This window comes from Amborella trichopoda, chromosome 3, assembly GCF_054954075.1.
Source record: "Amborella trichopoda isolate Santa Cruz 75 chromosome 3, AtrichopodaSantaCruz75HAP2 v2.0, whole genome shotgun sequence".
NCBI classification, from domain to species: domain Eukaryota; kingdom Viridiplantae; phylum Streptophyta; class Magnoliopsida; order Amborellales; family Amborellaceae; genus Amborella; species Amborella trichopoda.
The window spans coordinates 27,765,735-27,782,114 of NC_142338.1; the positions used below are offsets into that span (position 1 = coordinate 27,765,735).

At 44.1% G+C, this 16,380-nt stretch overlaps 1 protein-coding gene across 5 annotated transcripts in view; it reads right to left on the reverse strand.

Annotated features, from left to right (window-relative positions):
* Window positions 1–743: 743 nt before the first annotated feature.
* The window catches only part of LOC18437369 (HECT-like ubiquitin-conjugating enzyme (E2)-binding protein), a 99,484-nt gene continuing 83,847 nt past the window's right edge, over window positions 744–16,380 (reverse strand). For all 5 annotated transcript variants that reach the window (XM_088862342.1, XM_088862336.1, XM_088862338.1 and 2 more), the window contains one exon: window positions 744–970. In XM_088862342.1, the coding sequence (XP_088718468.1) occupies window positions 934–970 (37 nt within the window). In that variant the 3' untranslated portion in view covers window positions 744–933. The remainder of the gene's footprint in view (window positions 971–16,380) is intronic.

Consider the following 16,380-nt stretch of genomic DNA (forward strand, 5'->3'; position numbering starts at 1 on the left):
AAGTGGGTCTCCTATTTGTGATTATCTTCCCTCCTGAGTGATGGTAGAAGTCCTAAATAATGGGATTGGCTTGGCCTAATGAATAGGGCTTCTCCTTCGGGAGTAGGTGAATTAGGGAGTGAGTTAGTTAATGCATGTTAATGTGGTTTATACTTATTATGCTTGCTGAGTTATAGTTCTGATGCTCGTGATGGAAAGGTTTGATAAATTGCTAATTCATATGATATCTGCATTGCAATTGCTTATCCCTGAAAATAATCATTCACGACACATTGCTAGATATAATTGTGATGTATGCAATTTGGATTTGTTTACTGGGCTTTATCGCGCTTTCCTTTAATTTTCATCCTTGTAGAGCGAAGCCGCAGGTTGAGGACGGGCGGTACGGGAATCGTGGTTGGAGGTTGGAGCCCTGTGTCACTTGTAGAATTTTCTTTCTATTGTATGTTTCTGATGGAAGTTTGACCATAGTTTTTGTCAAATTTCGAAGTTATGTAATGATTTGGGCCTTTGATTTATGGGACTCTTTTATAATACTTCGAAATTTCATGTACAGTGTATTTACAATTTGGGGACTGAGTTATCTAGCTTTTGGTGAATGTGTGTGATATGGATTTTTTATTTTCTATCGTGGTTTGCTTTGATTCTATCTTTCTAAAGTGTTGAGCGCACTCCCACCTGAGTGGCATTCGCTATGCTATGATCACGGTCTCGCACCCTGCTACCCTTTAGCAAGTACGGTAGGGGGCAAGGGGGCGGGTTCGTCATAAAAAGAGATCCAAAGGTATTACAAATATGTCCAAGGCTTCAAAGGCCCAATACATTTACATGACCTCAAAATAAATAAGAACTATATGGTCACAGCCAGCCAAACCATACAATTGAAAATGAAAGACTCCCACAAGAGCACGGGGCTCCAACTGCCAGCCGCGATTACCACACCGCCCGTCCTCCACCTGCGGCTATCACTCTACATAGATGAAGATAATAAAGTGAGTTGTAAAGCCTAGTAAATAGATCAAGTTGTCATGTGTTCCTGCTTACACATAGTAGCTCATAACCATACTCAACATTCATATAAGTCTCATAAACATGGAGTCATGTATCATAATTATATTTAACAATGTGTCGTGAGTGATTCCTTTCATGGTGGAGCAATCACAAAACTGATATCAGATTACATATGAGCTAGCAGTTTATCAAGTCTTCTCATCCTGAACATCATAATAGATCAACAGTATCAGGAAAGAAAATAGTCCTAATATCACCTACTCCCAAAATAGAAGTTCTATCCATTAGGGCAAGTAAATCCCATTGCTTAGGACTTTTACCATCACTTAGGAGAGAAAACACAACAAATGGGTGACCCATTTCGTAATGCCTTCACACACACACACAGTCCCCAACGCGCTTTGGGGCTTTTTATAGGCACTGGCCTTGCAAGACATGGCCCTCTCTTTTATCTTCACTCAAGGGCATTACACTATCAAAGGGGTCCCAATGGATAGTGCCTCACACTAAATTTTTTAGAGGGGAGTGACACTCCCAACACACACTCATCCTAATTCCCGTCCTATCATAAGAAGTTAGGGAAATATCTCGTCTGTCGGATCAGTGTCTGACCACTCAGGTCTTATCACATAACACTTATCACATAACACTAATAATATAGCACTTATCACATAGCATTTATCACATAGCACTTATTACATAGATGACCACATAGGTCTTATCACATAGTTGACCGCACAGGTGTTATCACATAGAACTTAGCATGTCCCAAAATCATGCTCACATATCACTATAGAGCATGTATTATAATCATTTACACATATCATAACAAAGAATGTCTTACTACATGCTCCCATATCATCAGAGAGCTTACCACATTATCATGCATTCAACACAACAGTGCATGTCATACTATCATGCACACATTTCTCATTAGCAACACATGTCCATGGTCACATAAACATTAGCATGTCATGCATATAATCATATTCTCATGTTTATTAGTTTGAAAGACATTATCCTATCGTATCATGCATATAAACTGACCCCCAGGCTCATTAGCTCAAAAGATATCATCATACCATTTTTCTGGTTTGCCACAGTGAATAGGGTCCACCTTTAAAGGCATATCATGGGACTCAAAAATAATTTGGACCTGTGACCACTTTTATAACAATATAGGCTCATTAAAACACAAATTTTATGAAGGAAATAGACCTTAAATATTGGCCTAAAGTTTGCCAAATTGTTGGTGATCTTGAGTGAAACTTCTGGCCTTTCACAGCAGAAAATATAGGGTGATATCTTAAAAGAAAGTACAACATAACTTTCAAGCCATAGAGAATCTCATCATGCTTCCAAAACTATTTTCAAAATCGATTCATACATCTTCCATTTAGATGTGGTTTGAGCTCATTCTAATATATTTTGGTTGCTGAACAGTTCCATACAAAAACACATAAAGTTCTTGGAAATTCATTTCACAATTCTGGCATACCTTTGAAAATGGCTCATAACGTTCAAACCAAAAGGGATATTGATAAGAGGTATTTTCCATCTTGAAATAGATTCAAAGAGGTACCTTCTCAAAAAATTTTGTGATCAACAGAGATAATTGTTATGCTGAATTGATCACACAAATTGGAATCACAATTCTGGAAAATTCCTATCTTCTCAGCAAAATTTTCCAATGTGACATTGTTATATAAAATTGGCATAACTTCCAATCCACTTAAAATTTTATAATGGTTCCAAAACTATTTTTAAAATAGACTCATTTATATTTTATTTAGAAGTGGTTTGACCTCATTTTGATATATTTTGGTTCGTGAAAAGTCCCACACAAAAACATATAACAGTTCTAGAAATTCATTTCACAGTTATGACATACTTCAGGAAATGCCTAATAAGTTTCAAACCAAAATAGGCATTAACAGGAGGTCTTTTCCATCTTAAAATAGATTCAAAGGGTACCTTCCCACAAAATTTTGTGGAAACAAATACTTAATTGATCACACAAATGGGAGTCATAGTTCTGAAAAATAGGGCATATTTTGGAAAGCTTTCAATAGCATATATCCACACCCATATTCACAATCCCATTCATATTCATGCAAGAATTTCACACTTGATAAACTAAGTAAACATACATCATGTAAAAGCATGGAATCATGAAAGCTAGATCTACCTACAGTACTAAGTGAACTCCAAAATGCCCACACAGGTTTCCCTTCAAAAATACCAAGCCTCAAGGATGGCTCAAGCTTAAGGCTCTAAATTGGAGAGAGGGAGGATAGGGGTGAGAGAGAGAAAACTCTTGGAGGGGGTGAAAGAGGGGGGGCTTAAATAAGCAAAGAGAGGGGGCAGCAACAAGCGACAGACAAGTGGCAATCAACAGGAATGCAAGTGCCATATGGCACTCCAGAGACATGCAAGCACTCATGAGAGGGAGGAGTTCCCTTGGACTGTCGCGCTCAACAACATTGCACTCGGCGGCTTCCACGCTCGGTGGCTTCCATAATCATCTATGCTCGGTGGCTTCCATAATCATCTATGCTCAGTGGCATCACGGGCTCAGCAGTGTCGCGTGTCTGATCACCTATGCCGATGACTCACCGACACATTACCAAATGCCGGAAAGGTCCGGGTCCTTACACTAGGGAAGGCGGGTTGTTTTGATGACGGGCCCATGTGAAGTGGAAACATCGCCAAGAAGGTAGAACCTCTTCATGATAGGCCTGCGGATAGGGGAAAAAGTGACGCTCGAGAGGTGAAACGGTGGGATAGTAACCTGTGATAAGGCGATGCCTGAGAGGCGAAGTGGCAGAAGATTTGGCTCTTGATCCATCGAAAGTGGCGCCTAGGAGGCGATGCGGCGGAAGATTTGTTGGCAGACAATCGAGGAGTTGTCAAGGAGGTGAAGTGACGGGAGATTAACCTGTGGCCAGACGAAGAGTCATCATAGTGACACGTGTTCATGTGGTCAGACGAAGCACCGCTTGGGGAGCAAAGTGCTTTTACGATGAGCCTGTGGTTTATAAAAAGGCTAGGCAAAATGAGCAAGATTCCTTGTCTTCGAGAAACTTCTTCTCCTCCTGTTTTTATTTTTTTTTTCTTTTTTTTTTTTTGTAGAGGGGGATTAGAGATCTCTCTTATCTGAAGCATTCTTTTAGAAGGTCATGCCTTTTTCTTAGGCTGGCGTTTAGGTCTCAGGTCATGGAGTGCGTCCAAACATTGCCCACTTGGGTGACGATGTTCGACCCTACGAAAGTGCTGATGATGGACTTACACTGGTTGTTGGGATTGTGCCTTTCGATCTCTATTGCTTGATTGGGATTCTGAGAGCAAGGTCTGAGGCTGTGCATAAGACTATGAGGGTCATTAGGTCTGAACCCAATCTCCTCCATCCAAACATGATGACAGATTATGATGGTCTTTGCTGGCCCGTCATCTTCTTCATGGTGGTTGACCAAATGAATTTTCTAGTCAACTTCGATGTTTAGCACTTGAGTGAACTGTCAACATGTCGAGCAGGAGATTTTTTGCACAGATTTTTAATTGTTACCACTTCCTTAACTTCCTCCTAATTATTTGCCTTCACTCGAGGGTGAAAAGGAGCAAGAGGTTATTTTCATTCTTTTCAAGCACCCTTTTTTAGAAAAGAATGACACCTCGTCTTGGAAGACACTACCGCTTTAGAGGGCGGTGACATTTAGAGGGCTGTATCTCTGGATGGGAGACTCATTTCAAAACTTATCTATCTTTTTGTAGCTACAAATTATTGTAACCACAACTTTGTAATCCTTTTTGTTCATGAAATAAATCTTCCTTTTTAGTTTGAATCTTCCTTCTCTATGGCTTTTGTTTCTTCTCCTCTGGTGGTTTGCTTCACTTTTCGTTTCCTTTCATTGCTCAGTTCTTATCCCTCTCTGATGGTAGGGATAAAAAATGAACTAGGAGGCATGTTTTTTCCCCGAGGGGAGACATGTCGATTGTCTAGCTTGATTTTTTTTTTTTTGGAGCACTTGACCACTAGCGCAAGGGAGATAGCTGGCCTGTCTATCCAGTCTAGTGGTGCACGAGTGTGTGTTGAACCCCTGGGGGAGGCTCGAAGTGTGTGTGGGTCGAGATGGAGTATTGTGTACCTGAGATAAGTGGTGTTTTTATTGAAAATGCGTGCACCGTTTGGGCAAACAAAGATGTGTGCGCGGAGTGACAGAACTACGCTATATTCTTGCTTCGAGTGACAGGTCAGCGTAGTGTTTGTGCTCAACGGTGTCGACGTTTCTCTTGCATGTTGATTGTGCTTCTATGTGACGAAAACGTGCGACGTTTCGTTACTTGCTGTTTGTTCTTCCATGCACCTAAATCACACATGACGTTTCACTTGCGTGCCGTTTGGGCTTCCATGTGACTGGACCACATGTCACTTCATTGGCTTGCGTGATACGATATACTTCTTCAGTATAAAAAGGTGGGCAGAGGTCCTTTTTTCTTTTTTTTTGCCTTTTTTTTTTGAGAGGCGTGTTTGTAAGGTCATACTGCCGTGACCAGGGGTGGCGTAGTTTTAGTGTCGTACAGCCAAGACATGTGCTAACAGTTTAGTTCTCATGTGGCTTGGACCTTAGTTCAGTAATAATACCTTTATCATACCCCTACGGGGGGCTTCTTTGTATCCTCCCCTGTATGGGACATATCGTGGATCGTCCTCACAGTCATGTACTGATTGCCCTCCGCAATAAAAACATGCCTTGGGATGAAGTCGTACAGAGTAGGCATAAGGGGAAGGAGAGCCGTCTTAATTGGGTGTTGAGGGAGTTTCAACTTGTGGGGTTGTGCTCACGCCGCCTTTTTGTTTTCATCTCTTCTTTTGGGCAGATGGGGCTCTTGAGCTCAGGGTACAAGTACTGCGTTCACTTGGCAAATAGCCTCCCTCCTAAGGCTTTTCATCTTGCCACGACCGCGATATACGTCAAAGAGGACAAGGAACATGCGAGGAGACAGTTCAGCCACAAGGGCACCATCGGTAGGCTCTTCTTGGACTGTAACCATATGTGAAGCTTCAGAAGTTTCGAAAGCCTTCTTGAGGCTCCCCAAGTTGATTTGCCCTTTTTGAATTAAGGCTTCGATGTGCTTTTTGAGCTGGACACAGTCATGCACGGGGTGGCCGAACAGTCGATGATAGGCACAGTAGTTAGTTTGATTGATGAGTCCTGCCTATTATGGATTTATAATGTCAGGAAAGTTCACCATGCCTTGCTCAATCAGCATTTCCAAGAGAGTTAGCACCCATGCCTTGTTGAAGTTATATGGCTGGTTCAGTCTCCGCACAAATTGTTCGATCCGATACTATTTTTGTGACGGAGGTACTTTATTGTACTTCTATGTTTGAGGCTGCTGCTGCTGGGGCTCCCCTTGACCCCTTGGTGACAACCCTCGATAGGTGTCTAATGTTTGAACATGAGTAACATTAGATGGGGGTTCAGAATGAAGAGGCGTGGTAGTGACTTCCGCACTGATTGGATTCCTTTGCTGACTAACCCGAGGGTTAACTTTGTTATTAACAGATCAGAATATGAAATAGTGACACAAGTCATGCCCTTTCAGTTGATGTTATCTGCACCACAAGTTTTGATATTTTTCTGCCACTTGCTTCTGTTTCTTAGGTACACGAGGCACGATCATTTTGTGTTGGATCATTACGTCAAAGAGGACAACGAACATGCGAGGAGAAAGTTCAGCCACAAGGGCACCGTCGGTCGGCTCTTTTGGACTATAACCATATGTTAAGCTTCAGAAGTTTCGAAAGCCTTCTTAAGGCTCTCAAAGTTGATTTACCCTTTTTGAATTAAGGTTTCGATGTGCTTTTTGAGCTGGACACAGTCTTGCAAAGGGTGGCTGAACATTCGATGATAGGCACAGTAGTTGGTTTGATTGATGAGTCCGACATGTTTTGGATTTCTAATGTCAGGAAGGTTCACCATGCCTTGCTCAATCAGCTTTCCAAGAGAGTTAGAACCCATGCCTTGTTGAAGCTGTATGGCTGGTTCAGTCTCTGCATGAATTGTTCGGTCCAATAGTATTTTATTGGCGGAGGTACTTTATTGTACTTCCATGTTTGAGGCTGCTGCTGCTGGGGCTCCCCTTGACCCCTTGGTGGCAATCCTCGAGAGGTGTCTAATGTTTGGACAAGAGTAACATTAGATGGGGGTTCAGGATGAAGAGGCGTGGCAATGACTTCCGCAGTGGTTGAATTCCTTAGTTGGCTAACCCGAAGGTTAACTTTGTTATTACCAGAATTACGAGTTTGACACCCCCCCCCCCCCCCCCCCCCCCCCACCTATGTCTAAGCTCGATTTCCTCCATGATGCCTTAGCAAGCTTTCGATTTTGCCTTTGTGATCATGTCGAAGAGAGTGGTTGGATTAGAAGCTTCGACATGTAAGGAGATTTATTTCTTCATGTTCCAATGCAAGTTTGTACAACATCAATCTCAGTCATAAGATTACCTTGGCACATGGCGAGGTCTCCCCATCTCTGGATGTACTCGCCCACTGACTCATCCATCTCTTGAGATTTCTTGAACATCCAGTTCCGCTTCGTAAAAGAACTTGTAGAACAACTGCCAGGAATGAACTTAATCTAGGGGCAAGCGTCGTACCACTTGAAGGTTGGCCCAACCAAAGTTTCTACAAACTACCAGAGAAACAGTCTGGAGTCCGAAGCCGATTCCTGACATGTCGACACGAATTTGGGGCGAGCCCATGCCATCGAAGACTGATAACCTTCCTTTTTTATATCCAATGGGGAAGGGGATTTGATCGATAACAGGCGGGTATGGGTTCTTGTATTGGACACTTTCTTGTGTCCTCGACACTTGTAAGCCATGGATGCTTTTATTGATCATCCTCTGGACTTCTTCTTGAGTGAGCATCGATGCATAGCTTGAGAGGCTAGATTGGGCTGGTCATTGAAGGAAACAGGGGGGTTTAGAGGCCTTGGGGCTTGAGCTATAGGAGGAGGTAGAGGTCTCTCTTCCTCTTCACGTTGAAGCTCAAGTTGGGAGTTCACTTCTTGATGAGAAGACACTACGGATCGAGCGTCTTCAAGTCCTTTGAGCCTGTCCATAATGTTGTTCAACATGTCCTCGAAACTTGCCATTGGATTTTCAGGCTCGTCCCCGTCATGGCTTACTGCCATTACCTTGACTTGTTCGCCTTGGTCGAGTAATTCCACAGCTGGGGTGATTCGGGATCCGGCAATCCAAGCAATAGGGGCTGAGCTTGCCCAAGCAGAGTTTGGGATTGCCTTGTAACCCGGGCGAGTAGCGGCTTCGGACAGCCTTAGGGCCAAATTGCTATTGAGCTGAAGGCCTTAAGGCCATCGTTCAACCTGAATGGGCTCGAGACACCCTTGGGTCCATATCTCATTTACTTACTCATGACGGCCTTGGGGCCACGTATCGGATGGAGTAAGTTCATCTTCCTGTACCTCGACGACATAGCAATGAATAGTGTCGCTCATTTCAGGTTCTTCCATGGCTTGCAATGGGTAGAACCAATTTTTTTCTAGTAAGTCCTCTGAGGATGAAGACTCTGCTTTTCGTTTTCAGAGCGGCACCCTCATCTCTTTCGTCTGTTTAATTCGCAAGCTCCAGTAGACCTTCTCCCAGAATTGGAATTGACTTCAACTTCCCTCTCGATTGGCTCGTCATATGGAGATGAGGGCAAATTCAATCAATTCCTGTAATGTATGACATCCAAGAAGAAGGGAGGTCATAGTCGTCCTTGAAGGCTTACGTTTGCCTAGAAAAGGGGGGTGCTAATTGATCATCCTTGGGGGTATCCTCTTGCCTCGAGCCCTGCCCTAAGGGCTAGCTCGTGGGTATAAGGAAGGAGGAGTAGACAAGATGGTGCGAAGGGAACTTCTTTGAGTACCATGTGCTAAGCGGCTTTAGGGTAGTGAGGGGCTCGTTCGACGTTGATTAGGTGCCTCGATCTCGCCCTCAAGATTTGGATGATCGGGCGGCACACATCTCAGGTTTCGGAGAAACCCAAGACTTTGAGATCGCTCTCTCGGGAACCTTGCTCAGGAGCGAGTGCAGGTGTACCAACCAATGAGAGAGGAATTTAAGGTGGGTTCGGAACTTACTTAGGCTAGCTCGCGTGGGTGCCCTCTTAGATCACGAAGAAAGCCCCCCAGTTGTAGAATTGGTTCGGAATCACCTCCCTTGGCCTGTATTCTTTTGTTTCTTCAATCACACCAACAAGGCAAATGTTACAAGACAAGTGGGTCAAGGGACCGCACCTTGCCTTCTGGTGAATGTACACAGACATGCACATTCAAGAAGGAGAAGAGAAGAATGAGAGAATTAAGATTGGGATGAGAAGAATTTGACCAGGCGGTGAGATCGTCACAATGACTAAACTAGTAGGTAATTGACTCGGTGTGGCAGTAAAATGGGGTCGGTAACTTAGACCAGCTTGACAAAATTACTACTAGACGACAGTATCAATACCGACTAGCTTGACACAATGGCTAGTCTGTCGTGACAGTAAAGCAGGCACAGTAACTCTGATCGGCACAACAACGTTACTGTTAAACGACAAGACTACCATGGAGTGCTAGTCTCAACCTCCCTTTGATCAAATGAAAGCGTAAAAGAAAGAAAAGAGAATAGAAAGAGAGAGAGAAGAGAAGATGGAGAAGAGAAGTATGAAAGGAAATAAAAGGAAGAGGAGGTGAGAGAGAAATCAGTGAAAGCAGAAGAAGAGATGAATACAAGGAAAGGGAGAGAGAGAGAGAAGAAGAACATGAGAGGAAATAGAGGGAAAAGAAAGAGGAAGAGAAAGGAGAGAGGGAAAAGCAAAGAGAAGAAGAGAGAGAAGGAAGAGGAAGGAAGACACAGACGACAATGAGATGGGGAGAGAGAAACTTAGACAGCGATGAGCTTCCACCATTTGTGGGAGAAAGAAGAGCAAAGGGAGAACATAGGCGACGATAGGCTTCTACCGGTTGTGATAGAAGAAAGAGGAGAGAGAAAAAACACAAGTGGAGATAGGCTTCCACAGGCTGTGACAGAAGGAAAAGAGAGAGAAAGAACAGACAGCGATAGGCTTCCACCATCTGTGACAGAAGAAAAAGGAGAGAAAGCATATGCGATGATAGGCTTCCACCGTCTGTGGCAAAAGAAAAAGGGGAGAGAAAGAACACAGATGGCGATTGGTTTCTACCGTCTGCGACAGAAGAAAAAGGAGAGAGAACACATGCAACGATATGCTTCTGCTGGCTCTGATAGAAGAGAAGAAAGAGAAAGAAAACACAAGCGATGTTATGCTTCCGCCGGCTGTGATAAAAGAAAATGAGAGAAAAAGCACATGCGGCAATAGGTTTACGCCAGCTGAGACAGAAGAGAGGAAAGAGAGAGAACACAGGCGGCGATATGCTTCCGTCGACTGTGATAGAAGAGAAAAGGGAATTTTTACAGAGGCCCTACCCGCCACTTAGGCTATGGCCCTACTCATTGTTCATGTCTCAGAAGCAGGAAGACGTCACACTAGACGATAGGTCCGCCATGCGTGAAAGGAGAAAAGAGAGAAGTGCAGGGAAAGAGAAATGTGATAAACCAAAGGATGAAGAGAGAGAGTGATAGAGATGAGGGATTGAAAGAGATAGAGAAAGAAGAAAGAGATAGATAGAGATAGAAAGATAGAAGAAAGAAGAGAAAGAAAGAGATAAAGATGAGAGAGAAAAGAGGATAGAGAGAGAGTGATGAGAGAGAAATGAGGAGAGATAAATTCACCTTACTGAGGGGTACCGACCCTTTTCTTCTCTCCTCTCTCTCTCTCTCCAAGACTCACCCACGAACTTAAGCAAGAATTGAAACTCTATTCTCAAGAATGAATCAAGGGTCCTTTTACAATTAAGTTAACATGTCTATCTAGAATTGCGCCCAAACATGGGTGTACGTCCAAAAGCTACCTAAATTGATGATAATTACAATTTAATTGAATTAAAATAAATTTCAAAATTGGATACAAAAGGACTGTTTTGCCCTTCCCCAACAATGTGTGAAATTCCAAAATAGTCCCTACTGCTGCCCTAGAACTTGTTTGATCTTCCATGGATGATTCGGGGTTGCTCTGACGCCCGTTTGACCAAAAGATGATTTTTTTCTTATAGAGCTTGGCATGGCAATCGATTTGATACCAACTTCGAGCTATGGATCGTGTTTTTTTGTCACGATCATGCGACTAGAAATTTGGATAAATCTTGATAACTTCGAATCAATAGTGTACTTGTTCCTTGATGTTTTTCTTCGATTTCTTCATTAAATCACACTAAGCATGCCGTCATGATCGCATGGCAACAAATGCAGCTAGATTTCGTATCCAAAAGAAGATTTTATCATCTTGAGTTTTGGCCGAAATCTAGAAATCCGTCAACCAAAATTTACAGCAACTTTGACGCTTCCGTGGGTGAAATCCAACCATTCATCATACGCGGGCTTCAGACCAGAAATATCCTCAAACCTTACGCACATAATGCAATTGGTTTCACGTTGATCGGGTACGTGAGCATCATGATTTGGCCACTCAAGCGAGGCCTGCTGTTGGTGAATTTTCTGCAACTATCTTCATGAATCATCAACTTCTCTCTAATTTTCTCCCTATTCGGGTATCGTCATGAGTCGTGCCACATATCAAAACACTCGTCTTAATGAAACGAACATGCTCACCAAATTTGAGAGCGATCCTACTCAAGACGAGTGAGATATGGGCCTTTGAAGTTGCCGCTCAGGACTGTGCACATCAGCCTCCTTTAATGGAGATTGGTGTAGGCAGGCCGCACAGGAATAGCGTGCAGCCTACCCCTTTTTAGTCTTTGACCCATAACTTTATCTTGAAATGCCTGATTAAGCCGAAACTTGACCTATAGGGGTTTCGACCATGTCGGATCCAATGGCAGTGGTCCCACAGCTGTTTGACGCACCAAAACTAGAGCTCTAGTTATGGGATCCGTTTCAGGGTGCTAGAGGCCGATTTTTCTGAAATTGTTTTTTTGTCTGCACTGCCTTAGATATGTCAGATTGCGATAAAGCCTGGCACATTTGAAGTTCATAGAAATATTTTGACCCATTTTGGGGCAATTTTAAGATTATCGGGAATTTCATTGTATGTTAAGGCTTATTGACCTGCTTCCTCTTTATTCTGCGTCTGGGACCAAGGTGTTGAAAAGTGTCTTCAAATAGTTTACCCCGTTGAATGTTGTGCTTCGAGAGAAGTGAGAAGGACAATATTCAAAAAATTTCCTTCAGTTTTATTAGTTTTTCTTCTTAGCCACATGACCAGCGCCGAGGAGATTCATGCAATGCTACAACTACGATGCTCAAACGTTTGGATGCAATCTACAGGTCCATCTGTGGAGGCTTTAGGGGAAGAAGAGACTTTTTTGACGAATCTTGTCGAAGTCCTCACTGTTAAGGGACTAATTGTGACTCTAAAGCTAAGGATTTTGTATGGACCTCGTTAGTCAGAATCAAGCTCGTCTGGTTGGAAAAATGCAATCAAGTAAAAATGACCTTTCAACCATGTCCCCCTTTTTTTTCCATTTTTTCTCGCAATGCCCTTTCGAGTTTTCACCGTGCCCGGGTTTTTTATTTACGGAACTCTTTAACTCATGGTTTCGTGACTGTCATTTTTACTTATGGCGTTCCCTTGTCCAGGTATACATCATGCTAGTTATTTTCTCTTCTTTTTTTTTATGAAGGAAGGTCATGCCTTCGGGACCTCTGCAAAGCCTTTTATCGTGATGCGACCAGAACGTGTACCCTAGTTTAAGGTCATATAGCTTGACAATGGCGATGATGGATGGCAGTTTTGTGGAGGCCACGAAGTGAGTATGGTAGTGGTTTTAGCTCACTTTTGGGGAGATATCGCAAAGCTACCTATGAAAAGTGGATAATGTATGAATGAAAGGTGGAAAAGTGGTGACCCACTAACGGACAGTGAGTACGGATTGCAGAATGGCTTTGCCAATTTGTGTGCATGGGTGAGACGCACAGAGGAATGATGAAAGGTGACGAAGTAAATGGGCTTATTGGGGAGGTAACGAAGGTGGTGCGCGACGAATGGGTCAGTTAGGGAAGACGTGTGTGAAGATGCTTGTAAAGGGCGTGTGCACAATTGTGAGGGTGTGTTTAAGGTCATGCCTCCTGGACCTATGCAAAGCAGTTTATCATCATGTGTCTAGGACGTGCACAATGGTTTAAGGTCGTATAGCTTGGACCGAGGTTGTGCAGTTCAAAGTCATACAGCCAAGACCATGCAGTTTAAGGTCGTGCAACCAGACCTCCGCTACAGTTTAAGGTCATATAGTTCGGACCATGTTGTTGAGCCTTTTAACGTCATGCGGCTAGGACGTGTACTATGGTTTAATATCATACATCTAGACCATGGTGCTGAGCCTTTTAACGTCATGCGACTAGGATGTGTACTATGGTTTAAGGTCACATAGTTTGGACCGTGCAGTTTAAGGTCGTGCAGCTAGACCTCCGCTACAGTTTATGGTCGTATAGTTTGGACCATGCAGTTTAGAGTCGTGCACCTAGACCAAGGCTATGCAGTTTAAGGTCATGCAGCGTGGACCATGGTTGTGGGTCGCCATGTGGGTGAAGCTGCAAGGGAATAGGTATTGTAGACTGCAATCTGACTCCTTGGGGATAAATGGTCAAGACTGGCAACGGGTTCAGATGGGAAGGCCGACTTCATTGGGGATCAGGGGACGAGTGTGATTCTCTTAGAGGTGAAAAATAGTACTCAATAAAGAACAAATTCATTAAAAATGACCCAACTCCCAAAGGATATGATAACTAGGTGTGAAGCAAACCCACTGGGGGTTGCAGTGATAAAAATGACCCTGACTCCTTTGGGGATAAGGGACTACAACTTCGAGTATGATGCTTACTATGGATGAGACGTCATGGCCTGAGTGGAATGACCTGGGTACCACTCCACTAGGAATAATAAGTCACAGTCAGGGTGCAACGCCACTGAGGATAACAGTAGTAGGACATGTACGAGTTTAACATGGAGTGTGTGGCAATGAACATGTGCGAAAGTGAACCCTTAAGAACACAGCCGGCGCTGGGTACTGCCAACACTATTTCTTGAACACTCAGCTGGCGCTGAGTCTTTGAAAACGCAGCCAATGCTGAGGTCAGCCAACGTTACTTCTTGGAGACTCAGCCAGCATTGGGCAATTGAAAACACAGCCGGCATTGGGTAGAGAACGCAACTGGCATTGAGTCGAGAACGCAACCGGCGCTGGCTTGAGAACGCAACCGGCGCTGAGTCGAGGACACAACTGGTGCTGGGCATGGGTTAATGTTCGGGCCTTGACCCTAGCCTGACCCGGCCCTACTCTCTGTTATATGAGATTTCATGGGTGGTGGTAAAACTTTGCTTGGGACTCGAGTCAGAGCCCGACCCAGTCTAGCCCATCGTCGTTTGGCCTTCTTGGACGTGGTTGGCATTCCTGGTTTGAGAGGGATATTTAAGGGGAGCGTCGGCTATATAAAGGGGGAAACCCCGATTTTCACTATTTCACAAAAGATAAAAAGACTTAAGGTAAAAAATTCTTTTAACAATGAGGGTGAGGTTTTCTGGTGAGAGCTTTAGTGAGCACACATGGGATTCCGACAAGGTTAGCATAAATTTGCCGGCAAGCAGGGACAAGTTCAGGCTGAGAAAAAGAACGCCAGTGGGAAGACCGTGCTTTGCCGAAGTTGCTGGAGTTTGCAATATGAAGAGGGAGTACATCAGGGAAACAGGGAACTTCGACTGTGGTTTTGAGGGTTCTGGCAAAGGAAAGAAGGTGCAGCAGAGAGCTGCCCAAGGTCTTCCACTGGTTTTTGGCAGGTGCGCAGAAGAGGTAAAGGTTTCTCAATGGGTTGGAGAAAGGTGAACAACCCTGAATCCACACGTGTGAGAACGTGTGTCAGGCCAGGACGGGGCGGTAATAGTCAAGCAGCATAACAGGCCTCGAGGTGACACGTGCAGAATCTGTAGCACTTGTGGGAGATTTGAACCCGAGCGGCAATTGTCCTTTGAAAACACAGCCGGCGCTAAACCAAAGAAAAGACAACCGGCGCTAAACATTGAGTACGCAACCGGCGCTGGACCTCTTGAAGATACACCCTGCGCTGGGCCTTTGGAGACACAATCGGCACTAAGCTTCCGTAAACGCAGCCAGCGCTAGGTTTCTAAAGATAGGGCCGGTGTTAGGCCTCTGAAAACACAACCAGTGCCAACTGAGGATACACAGCCGGCACCAACTGAGGATACACAGCCGGAGCTGGTCCTTTGAAGGCATAGCCGGCACTGGACCAGTGTCTTAGTAATTTTCATTCTGCAGTGAATCCTTGAATCTTTTTTATAATGGCTGAGTCTTCTTACATAATTTCCAACATAAAGAACCTTCCAAGGGAAGGAGAGGTTGGCACCAATGAATTTACTGGTGAGGCTCTATTAAGGGGCGAGCCCATTTGGCTGATAGAGCCTGAATACAAACCAGAGTGACCTCTCAACGTCACTTTCATCATTGACCCAGTTCGTTTTGAAGTCCAAGAGGACAACGACAGCAATGTTAGTATTGAAGAAGGGGTGGCGCTCCTTCATTGTATGCACAGGAACATAGCTTTTGGGGAGAACTTGCCCACCCTAGGAAAGAGAATGGTGCAAACAAAGGGACTAATGTGGTCAGGCAAAGGCCTTCGAGTACAGGGGAGCACCAATATTTAAAGGGATACTCCTCTTGAACCACCAGGGTGTTGGTGTCACACAGAAGCATTCTTGAATGTGCTTCTCTGTTAGCAGAAGTGCAGTGCTCGGCCAGCTACAATGATCGGTGCTTCAATACTGTCAAGGTACTGCTCCAAACATGGAGCCATGTTAGCAACACCTGGCTTCTTGGGCATGGGGAAGCATGAATCTCCTTATTAGATCTTCATTTCATCGAGGAAGGGCCATGTACGACGAGTTCGTGCCCCAAAACTTAGTCATCTTTGGTGGTGCTAGCTTGGGGGAAGAGGAGCCACCTACTAGTCTTCAAAACATTTTTGAGGTTTACCAATTGCTTCATGTCAAGTCTAGCAATGGTCGGGTAACTTTCACCGAATGGGTGAAATTCTTTTGTGGGGACTACCTTGAAGGGGGTCGAGGTACTCCGAGAGGGAAAGGGAAGGCAGTTGTAAAGGGGATGCCTCCCAATCATCAATCCGAGACCAGCGACGACTGTGTCTTCTTAGCCGCATATTTGGCCTTATTTTTATGCAAGTTCATGCTCCCTGGAGAGGCAGAGGACATTCTTC